The sequence below is a fragment of the Ochotona curzoniae genome, unplaced genomic scaffold, assembly GCF_017591425.1.
Source record: "Ochotona curzoniae isolate NIBS_2020 unplaced genomic scaffold, NIBS_Ocur_1.0 contig_3520, whole genome shotgun sequence".
NCBI classification, from domain to species: domain Eukaryota; kingdom Metazoa; phylum Chordata; class Mammalia; order Lagomorpha; family Ochotonidae; genus Ochotona; species Ochotona curzoniae.
Genome location: NW_024465894.1, coordinates 31,472,689 through 31,488,873, shown reverse-complemented (window position 1 = coordinate 31,488,873; position 16,185 = coordinate 31,472,689). Strand labels below are relative to the sequence as shown.

Below are 16,185 nucleotides of genomic sequence, written 5' to 3'. Positions count from 1 at the left end.
GTCCGTCCGCGCGCGCTCCTCCCCTGCGCCCCGAGCTGCGGCGTCAGCACGCCGCCCCGCCCACCCCCGAACGCTAGGGCCAATCGCGTCACGGCTCTGCGCAGGGTCCGCCCCCGCCCGACTCGCCATTGGATGCTGCCGCGCAGGGGCGGGGCCGGCTCGCGCGCGTCTCGGGAGGCCACCCGGTGACGTGATGCCAGGCTCCCGCGTTTCGTGCAGTTCCGGAAGCGGCACGCGAGGCATGCCCGGGCATCGGGGTCCCGGGCCGTGGGGCGCTGACCACCCGGTCAGCCGCTTACTGAGGGTCCAGCCGTGCAAGCCCGAGGCGTCTAGTTCTTGAGCATGTTTATGTGCTTGTATTTCTTGAAAATTGCATAGTTTTTATTATCCCTATTGATTGAAAACATTTTATCAGTATGTGTTATGTTAACCGTTTCTCTAAAACACAGAGAAACATACACAAGCACTTAAGAAAATATGTGGACAGGTGGATGAAAGATTTTATTTTGGTGCAAAGGTTTTCAAATCCATGTATGTTTGGGTTCTTTAGAAAATTCAAAGAAAATGTACATTGTGTAAAAACTTTCAATTTCGCACCAAAATGAACTTTGGCTTTAAAATCATTTTTCATGTACTTTATTTAAAGATTTATTTCAAAGGCAAAACGACTGAAAGGAAGCACCCACCCCCCTCCACACACACACTCTCTTTCCTCTGCTGGCTCACATCCCCAGGGCATGTAACAGCCAGGAGCCTGGTGCCGCACCCAGGTCTCCCACACGTGTGAGTGGCAGGGACCAGACCACCTGACCGTCAGCTGGATCCGCAGCAGAGTCACAATTCAACTTGAAACACCACCATAAAATGTGAGCATAGCAAGCCGTGGCTTACTCGGCTGGGCTGCAGCTCCCACAGGTCCAGGAGCTTATTGAAGTGCCTCAGAGGAGACTTTCGCTTGTTGCTATTTGAGCTGTGTTTACAGCATTTCTCTTCAGTACCTATTAATGTCTTGGCCTGTAGAATTCTTCAGCTCTCTACTCCCTACTTAGTATGAGTTCAGTTGTTTTTGTTGTTGTTGTTATTGTTAATCTTCATTGTATTGGAAATGCAGAAAGAGCAGCAACCTGGGCTGGGCCAGATGAGACCCAGGGGGCAGACTCAATCTGACTCTCGCTCAAGGCAGGGTCCTGACTGCCTGAGCCATCTGCAGTTGCTTCCCAGGCTGCCCTAGCAGGAAGCTGGGTGGGGAGTGCAGTAACTGGATCATGAACAGCGACTTTGTTTAGTACAAGTGGCAGGTTAAGGCCCAGTGGGGTGGCCTAGTGGCTAAAGTCCTTCCCTTGAATGTACTGGGATCCCATATGGACACCGGTTCTAATCCCGGTGGCTCTGCTTCCCATCCAGCTTGTGGTCTGGGAAAGCAGCTGAGAATGACCCAAAGCCTTGGGAGACCTAGTAGAGCTCCTGGCTCCTGATCAGCTTAGCACCAGCTATTGCAGTCATTTGGGGAGTGAGTCAATGGATGCAAGACCTTCCTCTCTGTCTCTCCTCCTCTCTGTATATTTGACTTTCCAATAAAAATAAAATAAATTTTTCAAAAAGTGACAGGTTAAGCCACTGCACTACACCTCCCCCCCCGCTTTATTTTTTTTTTCTTGAAAGCACTGAAGATACATTTATTTATTGTAGTCTAGAACATACTTAGACGTTCTGACGTAGTTTCTCCGTTAGTATTGTTAAAGCTGCCTGGGTCATCCTAATGAGCATTCAGATCTGAGATGTACTTGTCCAGCACGTGGGACTCACAGTCGTGCCCACAGCCACTTAGCTCCCATCATGGAGACTACTGGTTTGAAAAATGAGATCTTCACTTCTTAGAGGACACTAACAGTCTAGATAGAATGACTAATAATATAGAAGGTAAAGTTTAATGAAGCACAAGATTTGCCTGTTTTGGAGCTGTAAGAATTCCAACAATTCTGCAAAGCCCATTTCCAATTCTAGTTTGTGTGTCATCTCATGAAACTGATAAGACCATTGGTCAGACTAAGAGCTAAAAAACCAAACAAAGGATAAGCCTGATTTTTGTTTTAGACGGTCCTTTACATAAGAAAAGAATGAAGAAAACACTTTTAAGGGCCCAGTGTGATGGCTCAGTGGCTAAATCCTTGCCTTGCAAGTGCCAGGATTCTGTATGAGTGCAGGTTTATATCCCAGCTGCTTTACTTCCCATCCAGCTCCCTGCCTGTGGCCTGGGAAAGCAGTCAAGGATGGCCCAAAGCCTTGGGATCCTGTACCCACGTGGGAGACCTAGAGGAAGTTCCTGGCTCCAGACTTCAGATCAACCCAACACCAGCCGTTGCGGTCACTTGGGGAGTGAATCATCAGGTGGAAAATCTTCCTGTCTCTCCTCCTCTCTGTATATCTGACTTTGCAATAAAAATAAATAAATCTTAAAAAGAATGAAATAGTCATTGCAGTAATAGCTGCCTGCTTATACTGTCTCATGTTCTGGGGGGCTGGCAGTTCCATGTTAGTAACCTCCACACGGCACCTGAAAATAACAGAACCAGCCAAGGAATGTGACAAGTAGTGGCTGTCCCTCTCATCTGTGCCAACCCTGGAAGAATTGACCCCTCGCATAACTAACAGAGAACAGGAGGCAGGAGAGAGAGCAGCGTGGTAGAAATCCCTTCTCAGGGGGAATGCGGAGACTTGTCATTTTGAAGAAATGCTCACTACTTTCCCTAAAACTCACAGCTCAGGCCGTGATTTGCAACAGGGAACAGCAATGCCTCTGTGTGTGGGTGTCTGAATGTAAGATCCCATTTTGGCTAAGGGTAGTTACACCTGCGTTGCATCCCGTACTCGGCAGCCAATAGGAAGCACCGGAGGCAAGGCTAGCAGAGGTAGCTGTGAATTAGGCAGGCAGTATGTAATACGGTAATATACACCGCCTGGGGCTTGGTGATAAACAGGTCTGCGTTCCAATTCTTGCTGGGTAGTCGCTTTTCAGCTGCGGGACTTAGCGAGGTCATGGACACCTTTTCAACACGCACTTGTGACGTCTCAGGTACCTACGGGATGCACAATAAATAAAGCAGGCAGCATGCCTCCAGACCCACCAGAAGTCTTTGAACATTTCAGAAGAAATCTGAAATACGGTGGAGGAGCCTGCAAAAGGAAAACCACGCCCACTTCCAAGTGAAGCGCGTTTTACAAGGCGATAAGCCAACTGGAGCCACTCTGCAGGTCTGGGCCCAGCCAGCACACGACTCGAGTTCAGTCAAGGCCAGAGACCTCCTGGCGAAGCAAACCGGACATTGTTTCCTCATCTCCTAAGCGGGTAGGTTCACCTGCGCTCTCCAATAACCGCCTTAGAAACGTGAAGGGGTAGCCAGGGCTAGGAAATACCCAAAGCCGAGGGCGGCGAGGACCAGACCGCCTGGAGCCTCCGGGGGGCGCCGTTCGCCCTCAGCAGCCATTCCCTTCAGCATCCCGCCAGCCTTCCGCGGTCAGGTGGGAGCTCCCATTGGCTGATCCCACTCAGATGCGCAAGTCTTCTCCCGCCCCCTACGCCGCTGTCCAATGCGTGCTCTCCGCCCTGCTTGGTCCCGCCTCCCAGCCCCGCCCCCTCGCGTCTCTGCAGCCTTAGTGGATGTCCCTGGTCGTGATGGAGGCAGTGCGCGTGCGCGCTCGGAGGAGGAGCGAGTCGGCCGGGAGGTGGGGAAGGCGGGCCGCCTCGGGCCGGAGAGGAAGGGCTTCAGGCGGCGGCGGTGCTGGGCGGGGCCGGGCTCCGGAGCTGTGGCCGGAGCTGCGGAGGGGCCTGCGAGCCGTGGCGGAGCGGCGGAGCGCCTGGCTCGGCAGGGCCGGCTGACGGAGTCCGCGCGCTTGCGCTTGGGGCGGCTCTCTCCGGAGGTGGCCGCCGCGCTGCTCACCGGGGGCGAACATCGCGCCGGGGTCTCCAGCATGACGGAGCTGAGGCAGAGGGTGGCCCGCGAGCCGGACGCGGCGCCGGAGGACAAGGTAGCGGCGGCGCCGCGCGCGCTCGGAGGGGTCCACCGCTCCCTCCGACCCTTGGTATCGGCCAGCGGCCGCCCCGGGCCTGGGGGGCGCACAAGGTCCTGGGGGGCGCACAAGGTCCTGGGGACCTCTGGGGACCCCCGAGCGTGTCCCGGGTCAGTGGCCCCTGGTCCGCTTGGGGATGGTTACCCGGGGGTTCTGGAAGGAGCGCGCCGGTGTTGCGCGCACCCGCTTGCCTCCCAGGGCCGAGTGCGTGGGGGTGTCCCTCGGCTCCCCGAGGCCTTGTGGGTGTGACGACTGGAACCCCCGCGACACGACTTGGTCTCCGCGTCCTCCTGTAACCTGTTTTTTTTTTTTTTTTTTAATTAATTTTCGAGGCTATGGGAGCCAAGACGCAAGGCCACAGGGTCTGCCTCCTGGGAGATTTCATTCTGTCCTGGGAAGTTAAATCCGTTGGCTGGGAGCAGAGAGGTGTGTTGGTGGACGCGGGGAAGCGGCTCGGTGGTCAGCAGGTGCTGGAGGCGCACACCTGGCTGGGTTTGTTTTCTGCGCCAAGCGTGGGCGCTGAAGGATGGGGTAGAGGAGAAAGGATCGGAGGAGGCCATCTTGGCGGGACGCAGATTGTTTGTGTTGTGTGGGGAGGTGAGGGTGGGAGCTGACTCCTTTTCGTAAGGGACTCGTCGGTGCAGATTGGGGAAGGCGGACAGGGGCTGCATGGTGGTGTCGCGGTTGGGGCTTGGCAGTAGGACGTGTGTCTGTTTAGTTAGCGTTGATCTGGCACGGACGTGTTTGGGAAGTTGGTCTTGCCCTGGTGTGTGGAATAGACCGAGCCATTGTAGCTGGCATGATGGGGACTGGTTCATGCCAAAGGGATGCAGACAGGTGATGCTTGCTTTGGCTGACAAGTCAGAAGGTTCCTGCCGACAGTCTTAATTTCTTACTTGTCTCTGGAGGGTCTGATGTGCGTTTTCCCTCAGTGGAGAGTGGGCTGGAGGTGCGACCGTTATTGTCACTGTCCCCGAACCTACATCCGGCCCACAGCACCTGCTTCTGTGGCCTGTGGAGGAAAGTGGTATTAGGGAGATGGCCGGAGGCAAGCAAGTGCATGATTTGCTGCTGGACATCAACAAACCGTTATAGCTAGAAAAAATGCTTGGCATTTCAGATTTCTTTTAGGATGCATTTTCTTGGTCTGAAAAGCAGAATTAATGGCAGAGACAGGGAAAGACAGAGAGGTCTTCCATCCTCTGGTTCCTTCCTCAAATGGCCACAATGGCCAGAGCTGTGCAGGACCAAAGCCTGGAGTCAGGAGCTTTGTCAGGGTCTCCCATGTGGATTGGAGGACCCAAGCACTTGGGCATCTGCTGCTGCTTCCCCACAGAAGAAGGGGAGCTGGAACCAGGACACCTGTGCTGCTGGCAAGTCCCTGTGCCACAATCCTGGCCCCTCAGGTAGGTTTTGAGCACCTTGTAGTTTTTGCAGTTGGCAGTGGTTTATCCTAGAACTACCCATAGGTGTTTAGAACATTTTGAAGAAAATCCAAGGCAGGGAGAGCAAAGTCGGAGACAAGGTGCTGTGAGGTCTCCAGCCCTGCTCCCGAGTGTCCCAGTAGTGTCCCAGTGTGGCCTGAGCAAGCACTGTGCTCCTCCTGTGTGGCTGGGAGACCTGTCTCAGGGCGAGGTGCTACCTGAAGTTCACGGGAAGAGGAAAGGAGGGAGAGAAGGTATGATAGCCGACAGGCAGTGTTTTTGAAAAGCTAGCTGCAATTATTAGACGTGGTTAGAAAAAAGTACAAAGTGAAGACCCACTCAGGATTCTAGTGTGAAACAAAGTTTCTAGCTCCTGGGATCTGCCCCAGAGGTAAAGTGCAGGTTGGTGATGGCTTTAGGTTGGTGTTGAGGAAGGAGTGGAGTGAGTGGAGGAGCTGTCCGGCTGAAGGCGCTTCAGCAGTCAACACTGCCTTTGCCCTGTGTGTTTAACTGCTGCGATGCGAGGGCTGCCCTTTGCGAGTTGTTTCTTAAAATACAGCAAGTGTGCACTCTGAACCTGATGAGAGTCTGTTAGCAAAGAGCAGTGCGCTCCATCAGAGCTCCTAAATTGTCGTGGGTAATATATCTTTTTTAGCTTTGAGGTTTTTCCTAAGGACAGACTTAGGGACTGGCCTAAAGTGTAATGGGCGAAACCACCACCTGTAATGCCAGCATCCTGTATTTTTGCCAAATAATAATACTGCTGCTGCATTTCTCATCCAACTTCCTGTTAATGGCCAGAGAAAAGCAGCAGGAGATGGCTCAAGTGCTTGGCCCCTTGCTGCCTACATAGGAGACCTGAAGGAAGGTCCCGGCTTCAGCCTGGCCCAGCCCTGGTGGTTGCAGGCATCTGGGGAATAAACCAGCATGTGGAAGGTACCTTTCTCTTTCCCCTCTCTGCTTCTGTGTGTAACCTGATTTTCAAATAAATAAATCTGTCTTTTAAAGGCACAGATTTTAAAATTTGTGAAATACGTGATTTGCTTTGATAGTTAAGTTTTTAAGAAAGATTTATTTATTTGAAAGAGTTACAGAGAAAGAAGGAGAGCCAGAGAAAGGGAGAGGGAGGGAGAAAGGGAAGGATGGAGAGAGAGAGGGAAGAAGAGAGAGAGAGAGAGAGAGAGAGAGAGAGAGAGAGAGAGAGAGAGAGAGAGATCTTCCATCTGCTGGTTCACGCCCCAGATGGCCACAACCACTGGACGGGGTCAGTTCAAAGCAAAGAGCCAGGCGTTTATAATGTCCCTGTTAGAACCCTAACCCAACAGAACTAATAATAAGCCTGTGATTTGAGGGAAATGAATTGTGAAATGGGGAACTTAACTGTGAAAGAATTTCAGTAAGAATTTTCAGGTCAGTTCTTTATAAGATCTGTAGTATTCAGGCCTGGTGCGATAGCATAGTGGTTAAAGTCCTCACCTTGCATGCGCTGGGATCCCATATGGGCACCAGTTTTAATCCCGGCAGCTCGTTTCCCATCCATCTCCCTGTTTGTGGCCTGGGAAAGCAATCGAGAATGGCCCAAGGCCTTGGGACCCTGAACCCACGTGGGAGACCCAGAAGAGCTCCTGGCTCCTGGCTTCGGATTGGCTCAGCTCCAGCCATTGCGACCACTTGGGGAGTGGATCATCAGATGGAAGATCTTCCTCTCTGTCTCTCCACCTCTCTGTATATCTGACTTGCCAATAAAAATAAATAAATCTTTTTAAAAAGATCTATAACATTCTATATAATGTTAAAGTTGATGAACTGCTAAGGCAAAGCCGTACTGTAAACAGACGAGCTTTAGGATTAAGATAATCTGGAGAATGTGTTTATTTATAAAAGTCAGAAGGTATTTTGTTATATTTAGCATCTTAGAATGGAATTTTCAAAGCCAGTGTCTAATAAAGGAAATGTTCTCCTCTGGGAACTGTGCTTATAATTTTAAAGTCCCAATGCACAGTGAAGTTGCCAAATTAAGAAACTTGGAATTTAGGCTTTGGGAATCGTGCTCTTCCTACCTCCAAAAAAACTTAGGAAGGAAAAGAATGAAACACGGGCTGGAAATTGGCATCTGAGAATCTGTGACTGGCTTGCGATTTCACGGGGTTTTGTTTTGGAAGTTAGGAGGAGGGTTCTGTTTGTTTTCCTGCTGTTCTGTAGATGCTGCAGTGCTGTGCAAATGAGAGCTTTGGTGCTTTGAAGGTTTCCCTCCTAGGTGGGTGAAGCTGGTGTGGAGAGGAAATGGTGACATCATTTAGAAGAGGCTTTGCATTTGAACTGAAGGTAGTGATTAAGATCAAGGGCCTTCAGAGTCAACCAGGGGCTTGGCATTGTCAGGCTGCAGGTTAAGCCTCTGTCAGTGCTGCCAGCATCCCATACGGGCTCCAGTTCAAATCCTGGCTGCTCCACTTCTGATCCAGCACCCTTCTAATGTGCCTGGGAAAGCAGCAGAGGATGGCCTGGGTCCTTGGGCTCCTGCACCCGTGTGTGACTCAGAAGAAGCTCCTGGCTCTTGACTTTGGATTGGCCCAGTCCTGGCCCTTGCAGCCGTTTGGGGACTGAACCAGTGGATGGAAGATATTGAATAAATAAGTAATATTTTTAAAAAATCAGATCAGTCTCAAAAAGCCAGATCCATCTGAGTTGGACTGTACCACTTACCAGCTGGGTAACTTGTAACAAGTCTGTTAAGTTGTATGAGCCTCAGTTTGTCCATCCCTGAAATGGAGCCATAAAACTTCATGTGTGCTCATTGTTTGTGTTAATTCAGTGAGTATGCGTGGTAAGTGCCTGGAATAGCTGTATCTGCTACTGGTGAAAAGAAATGTTTTTAAAGAAAAGATTTATTTGTTTACTTATTTGAAAGCCAGGGTTATAGAAAGGGACAGACAGAGGAGAAACAGAAGGAGGGAGGGAGAGAGAGAGAGAGAATTGAGAATTGTCTGTTGCTGCTTCACTCCCCATATGGCCCCAGCTACCAGAACTAGACTGATTTAAAGTCAAAAGCTGCTGGTTGTCCCACGTGGGTGCAGGGGCCCAAGGACCTAGACCATCTTCTACTGCTTTCACAGGGGCGTTAGCTGGGAGCTTGCTAGGAGGTGGAGCGGCCGGGACAGGAGTTGGTGCCCATTTGGGATGCTTGCATTGTAGGTTTTGCCCACTATGCCACAAAATAGATGTTTTTAAGTAAAAAAAAAAAAATGCTGGTTTCTTTTCAGTCTTGGAGGGTGACTGAATCTTTAAGTTGTATTTGGAATGATCTCATCTTCATCACCTTGAAAACAAAGTTTGACAGAGAAGGCCTGGCCTGTGAAGGCCTCCCTTTGCACTTTCTGTGCTCGGAATCAATGGTCAGGCTCTCCTGTGCGAAGAGCCCTGGCCGTTGCCCCATGTAGTCGTCGTCTTTCCTAGCACACACTCTCTTTACCGCTCTGGTGAATAATTAGAAGTTTTCTGATGGCCTTTGAGAAGGAAATACTGAACTAATTGCATCTGAAGAGCTATAACTTCTTCAGATGTAGGAGGAATGTGTTATTTATTTTTTTAATGTTTTTACATTGAGGAATAATTTAGGACTTGAAAAATCATTAAACTTTATTATGGTTTTCAGATTTAACTAGAGAAAGGTGAAAAATTGATGGTTCGTGTGACTCAACATTTAAAAATTATTATTTTTTAATTGAAAAGGCAGATTTAGAGAGAGAAGGAGAGACAGAAAGATTTTCCATTTGCTGGTTCACTCTCCAAATGGACGCAATGGCTGGAGCTGAGCTAATCTGAAACCAAGAGCCAGGAGCTTCTTCTGAGTCTTCCTTGTGGGTGCAGGAATCTAAGGAGTTGGTCCATCCTCTACTGCTTTCCCAAGCTACAAGCAGGGAGCTGGATGGGAAGTGGAGCAGCCAGGACACGAACTGGTACCCATATGGGATCCAGCACCTGCAAGGTGAGGACTTTAGCCATTAGACTACTGCACTGTTTTTATTTATATTTATTTATTTTTAAATTATTGGAAAGACAGATGTACAGCGAGGAGGAGAGATAGAGAGGAAGATCTTCTGTCCGATGGTTCATTCCCCAAGGGGCCACAATGGCTGGAGTTGAGCCAGTCTGAAGCCAGGAGCCTGTAGCTTTTCCGGGTCTTCCATGTGGATGCAGGGTCCTAAGGCTTTGGGCCATTCTCCACTGCTTTCCCAGGCCACAAGCAGCAGTTGGATGGGAAGCAGGGCTGCTGGGATTAGAACCGATTTCCATATGGGATCCTGGTGCATTCAAGGTGAGGACTTTAGCTGCTGGGCTATCATGCTGGGCCCATATAATTTATCAAACAGCATGATTTTATTTGAAAATCTAAATTGCTTTTTAATTTTTAACATTAGTGTTATTCAAAAAGTTAATTTCATTGAAAATGTTTTGTGTTCTCACTAATTTATTAAAATTTAATATGTTAAGATATTCACTTGCTTTTCTCAGTCGTTAGGACGAGGAAGGGTCCTGGGGGCCAGCACAGCCCGAGAGTCACCGTTCCTTGCTCAGGGCACCTCGCTCTTTGTGCACAGGATGGCTGAGGGTGGGCGGGGCTTCCGCTTCCTGACATTTCCTCACTCTGACATACTGATACTTTCAAGGGTATAGGATGTGTTCATGTCAAAAACTTCTACCTTTGGGGAAAAACATGTCCAAATATCACCTATTTTTTCTCATGTGGCTCCAAGATACGTCAATTCAAATGACAAATATAAAAGTAAAGATCATGTATACATAGGTTTGGGTCAGATTTTCTGGGTTGTTGGGTGGCTGGTGATGTATTTCAAAGCCCTTCCCTGGGGCTGGCCTTGAAGGGAGTGCCCTGCTGGGTGCTGGGCTGCCTGGCTCAGCAGAGTGGTTGGGAGGCCGCAGGGGAAGAAGAGCTCGCTGCGGTGCCCTTGACATCAGCACCGCCGGTCAGGTGTTCAGTACAGGATTCCACACCTCTCGGGTCGTAGGACGGCTGGTGTCAGGGCCCACGAGGATGAGATCCAGTTGTTAGAGCAATAAATAAATAAATATTTATTTATTCACTTAAAAAGGCAGGGTTAGGAGGAGAGCTCTTCCATGTTGATTACTTACCAAATGGCTGCCTTGCCTGCCTGGGGTTGGGCCAAGCGTAAGCCAGAAGCCAGGAGCTCCTCCTTGATCTTCCACGTGAATGATAGGGCCCGGATGGTTGGGTTGTCTTCTTCGCTTTCCCGGGCATATTGACAGACAGTTGGATCAGAAATAGAGCCACCAGGACTTGAACCAGCACCCATTTCCATGCAACAAGCAACAGCTTTACCCGTTGTGCGACAGTGCCAGCCTCAGACGACTTCTTTTTGAAGATATATTTGTTTATTTGAAAGGCAGAGGGACAGTGTGTGTGTCGCTGATTCCATCCAGTGATTCATTCTTCAAATGCCCAGGGCAGCCAGGGCTGGGCAAGGCTGAAGCCAGGAGCCAGGAACTCCATCCAGGTCTTCTGAGAGGGTGGCGGGGACCTGAGTGATTGAACCCTGCTGCCTTCATTAAGGGGAAGCTGGATGGGAGGTGGGGTGATGGGGGCTCAGTCGCAGGCTCTCTGAGAAAGCATGGCGGGCCCCATACATGTCACTGCCTACCAGTCTGACTGATTTTAAGAAATCATATGATTTTGAATGTATCTGAGAAACGTCTCCAGGTGAGTCGGCATCTAAGCCCCACAGGGTAAAAGCCATCCTTTATACTGCTCGGAAGAGCATGTCCGTGTTCTCCCCTTTCACGCCTTTCCACGTTTTCTAGAATCCCTGGGAGAGGAGTGTGCCTCCCGGCCCCAGCCTGTTTTCTGTGCTGTGACAGCTTCCCAGGCCTTCCTGACTGTGCCCAGAGGCAGTGGGAGGAGAAAGTGGAACTCTTCCTAAACATGAGATCTCTGGAATGACAAGGTGCAGGCGCTGTGTCCTGACAGTTGGATTTGCCAGATTCTCACTGAAATGCTGATTTGTCCCTAGCAGGGGACAAGCACTGTCACGTGGTAGTTGCTGGGGGGGGGCGGGGGGAGAGTAGCAACCAGCCCTTCGTCCGGTCCCCATTAGCCGGTTCCGCCTGCCTGTCACCCATCTCCTGTTTGCTCAGTGGTGGAGATGGCATTGGGTTGCCAAATTGAGCGACCTCTTAAAGTTCATTACTAGTTACTTTGACTAGGCCATGTGTGGTTCAGAGCTGGAAGGGTACAAAGGGTACTCTGTGAGGCCTCCCTCCTCCTACCTGCTTCTCCCAGGAGCTTGCCCCCATGGCGGGCTGTGGCGCTGTCTGTGGGAGGGACCCGGACAGGCCTGTCAAGATCAGAGATCCTTTTGATTAGCTGCCCGTGGCTTTGGCTCTTTCCTGTTTGGGTTTCTGCAGGGCCAGCTCCAGCTCCGGGCTTCTCTGTGAAGACTTGGCTGAATTTGTGAAGGAGCGTGTGGGACCTGGGGTTTTGGAGTGACCCCCTCTGCTGCTGAGTCTGTGACGCTGAGGGGACTGTGTCATGCACACTGGATGCTGTGCTGGTGCTGTCAGAGCCTGTCTCCTGACAGGCCTGCGACTCAATGGTCCATCATACAGTTTTATTTTTTTTTTAATTTTTAAATTTATTTTATTTTTTAAAAAAAGATTATTTTTATCGCAAAGTCAGATATACAGAGAGGAATATGCTCCATCCGATGATTCACTCCCCAAGTGACCACAACGGCTGGTGCTGTGCCGATCTGAAGCCAAGAACCAGGAACTTCCTTCCGGGTCTCCCACAAAGGTGCATGGTCTCAAGGCTTTGGGCTGTCCTCGACTGCTTTCCCAGACCACATGCAGGGAGCTGGATGGGAAGTGGAGCAGCCATGATTAGAACCGGTTTCCATATGGGATCCTAGTGCGTTCAAGGTGAGGACTTCAGCAGCTAGGCCACTGTGTCGGGCCCATGGGTGCTGATTCTAATCCTGGTGACCATCCAGCTTTCAATCCAGCTCCCTGCTTGTGGCCTGGGAAAGTAGTCGAGGATGGCCCAAAGCTTTGGGACCCTGAACTCGTGTGGGAGCCCAGGAGGAGACTCCTGGCTCCTGGCTTCGGATTGGCTCAGTTTCGGCTATCGCGGCCGCTTCAGCAGTGAATCAGTGGATGGAAGATCTTCCTCTTTGTCTCTCCTTCTCTTTGTATATCTGACTTTCCAATAAAAATAAATATATCTTTTAAAAAAAAGTTGACTAAACCTCAATTTACTGAACCAATCAGGCATTTAAGCTGTTTGAAATTTTTTGTAAATAACACTTTAGGCCGTAACTCTTGCGCGAAAAATCTCTGGACACACATAATATCCTTAGTTAAGTTCCTCTGTTTAGAACTCTGAACTCTAAAAGGAATGTAAATTTTTTTCGGTTTTTGATACAATTAATGGAGCTGGTTTTTGATATAGTCTGCAGGAGTTTGCACTGTATCTGTATTTGATTTCTTTTCTGTGCAAGATAATATAAATAATACCGGATAATACCTTTTTTTAAAAGATTTATTTATTTTCTATTGCAAAGTCATATACAGAGAGGAGGAGATACAGAGAGGAAGATCTTCTGTCCGATGCTTCACTCTAAGTGGCCACAGTGGCCATTGCTGCGCTGATCTGAAGCCAGGATCCAGGAACCTTCTACAGGTCTCCCATGTGGGTGCATGGTCCCAAGGCTTTGGGCCATCCTCCACTGCTTTCCCAGGCCACAAGCAGGGAGCTGGATGGGAAGTGGAGCTGCTGGGATTAGAACTGGTGCCCATATGGCATCCTGGTGCGTTTAAGGCGAGGTCTTTAGCCACTAGACCACTGCGTCGGGCCCAAGTTTTATTTTTTTTAAGGGGCTAGGGTTCTGGCATAGCGGGTTAAGCTGTTGCCTGCAGCAGTGGCATCCCATTAGGCACCGGTTCACCTCCTGGCTGCTCTACTTCCAATCTTGCTGCGTCTAGCTGAGCCTGGAAAGCAGGGGAGGATGGCCCAAGCCTTTAGGCTCTTCCATGGGGAGACCCAGAAGAAGCTCTTGATTTTAGCTTGGCCTTGCTTCAACCATTGTGGCCATTTGGGAAGAGAATCAGCAGATAAAAGACCTTTCTCTCTGTCTCTGTAAATGCTTTTCAAATTAATAAAATCCTTTTTTTTTTTTTTTAAAAAGAAAGTTATTTGAAGGAGGAATTGAGAGTAGTCCTGACCTGTCTTCCATCCCTGAGTCACTGCCCAGGTGCCCACAGCGGTGAGGGCTAGGCTGTGCTTGGAATGACAGGCCCCCCGGTGAGTAAAGAGACCCACGTGAGGCGCCATCCTCTGCTGCCTCCCGGGGGAGCGTTAGCAGGAAGCTGGGTCCGAAACAGGCCGAGACTCAGTCCCTGGTGGTCCTTCCAGGATGTGGGTCCCAAGTGGCAACCTTGGCACTGCCCTCATGTTCCTTAGTTTTAGCAGAGGTGTTATAGCCTAGCAAGTACAGATTCAGGAGCTGGGCTGCCTCTGTTACAGCCTAGCCCCACCAGTCAGTTGCCTCAGCTCTCTCATCTGTTCAGTAGCGCTGAGAGCAGTATCTGCCTTGTGGGGTTGTTCTGAGATGTTCTCCCGTCTTCATAGGTGATTGAACCTTAAAACATCTAAGAGTTGATGAGGGCATGTTTGTCTTTGTGAAGAACTGACACGGGAGAGGGAGAGGATTATTTCGCCCCCTTGATGAATGAATAGGGTGCGGCTGACATTCTCAGTGCTGCTGCCCTCCGGTCAGCTGCCAGGTCCGGTGCCCCACGCAGGGCGCGGTCCTGTTGGGAATCTATCTGGGCCTCGTCATGCCTTGGTGCTGAGTGCTCACTTAGCGGAAATGGAGGCGCTGGAATAATACCGTGAAGCATTAAGTGGGCAAATGGCCTGGCTGCTTCAGTAAGTCAAGAAGAGGAAGGGAGACAGTGGCGAGATGGGGCACACAGGGGGTAGGCCCTCTGCACCAAGACCTTCAAGGGGGTTAGTGATTGCTGGACCATGTCTGGATCCTGATTGTCAGTCAGGGGAAAGCCTGGCAGTTCCTGGTGGAAGTTCTGGATTCACAGACGTCATCTCCTTGGTCTGCTGACTGTAGATTCCATACTTGCTGTCGTCACATTTTGACTCAGCCTTCCGTATTCTGGCCACGCTGAGGCAGGGATGTGTGTGCAAGCCCCAGCGGCCGGCCTCGGGAGAACAGTCCAGCTGAGCACGCAGGAGGCCTGCTCTGTGTGCTCAGAGGGTGCAGTGCCCCGTCTGCTCAGGGCAGAAGTGCCCGGACCCTTCCAGACCCTGCTAATGGTCTGTATCGGACTGCTTGGTTGTATCCTGTGGAATTTTCCTTACATAAGCTGATAACCAACAGTGAGTTATACACTGATAACTGTGTATATACCATCAGTGAGCAATAAACTGATAACTGTGTACATACTGTAATAAACCAATAACTGTATGTACCACCAGCGAGTTATACACTGATGACTGTGTACATACTGTCAGTAATAAATTGATAACTGCGTATACTGTCAGTGAGTTGCTGCAGTAATTCACCGATACTGAGGCAGGGACCTTGGGATCCACTTGGTCAGAAGGAGGCCCGGACTTAGGTCCATGAGGACATTCTTGGGGACAGTGTCCTCAGCCTGTGGGGTTGGATGCCAGCTCTGGACAGAGGATGTCAGAATTTGATTGTGTTGAAGACAGCAGCTGGTGAACCCCCAAATCCAGAGTGAGTAGGCCCCTGTGCACACGGGGAGCTTAAGCATGTTCACTCTGATGACGTGTTTGGTTTAGCTGTGCTGGGGGCTTGGCCAGGTTCTCTGCGGATGAGTCTGGATGGTGCATGTTACAGGGTTGCTCCAGGGCACAGGGCCTCATCTTCCATGACAGGCTCTGGTTCTTGTCCTCAGCTCTCTCTGGGTTTCAGAGAGCAGAAGGCCCCTGCTTTCCCTGGAGCCTTCCTGAGGGGCACTCTGGTTGCACTTGCCGTTCTGTTGCCGCCGACACCGCTCCCCGGCCTGTTTTATCATCCAGGAACTTGTTGAGCTCTCTGGCCCCTGGCCCCTAGCCCCTGTTGTTCCTCTTGCAACCTTGGTTTCATTCCTCACTGCGTTCACAACCGTTCACTTCACCCAGAAGGTGGAGCCTAAGGCATGGGCCCCGCTTCTCTCTCCAGGAGCAGGTTCTGAGGTTTGGGAAACTAAGCTGATTTTGCACTATAGCAGCAGATGGTTGTAGCACTCTTTGTTTTCCAGTTTTGTTTTGTGTGAGGGACCCTAGTGCTTTCTCTTGATTGACGACACTTGTGAATTCGGGGCTTTTGCTGTTGGCATTAGGATGGGGAAGGCCTGGGGTTGGGCGTTTGGCATGGTGATTAAGCCACCACTTGGGACGCTCACATCGGTATCGCCCAAGTCTCAGCTCCACTTCTGCTCTGGCTCCCTGCTTATGAGCAATGTGGCATGCAGTGGCATGCACTCACATTGTGGCTACAAGTGTTTGCAGTCCTGCTGCCCATGTGAGAGACCAGGTGAACGGAAATCCGGGCTCCTGGCTTCTGTCCAGCCCAGCTCCAGTGGGTACAGGCCTGTGGGCAGCGAACCAGCGGACGCAAGGGTATGCTTACTCCTTCTC

At 50.5% G+C, this 16,185-nt stretch overlaps 1 protein-coding gene across 1 annotated transcript in view; it reads left to right on the top strand.

The window, feature by feature from the left end:
* Positions 1 to 3,804: 3,804 nt before the first annotated feature.
* CDS2 (CDP-diacylglycerol synthase 2) overlaps positions 3,805 to 16,185 on the top strand; it is a 62,397-nt gene continuing 50,016 nt past the window's right edge. The window contains exon 1 of the mRNA XM_040980989.1: positions 3,805 to 4,026. Within this exon, the coding sequence (XP_040836923.1) occupies positions 3,970 to 4,026 (57 nt within the window). The 5' untranslated portion in view covers positions 3,805 to 3,969. The remainder of the gene's footprint in view (positions 4,027 to 16,185) is intronic.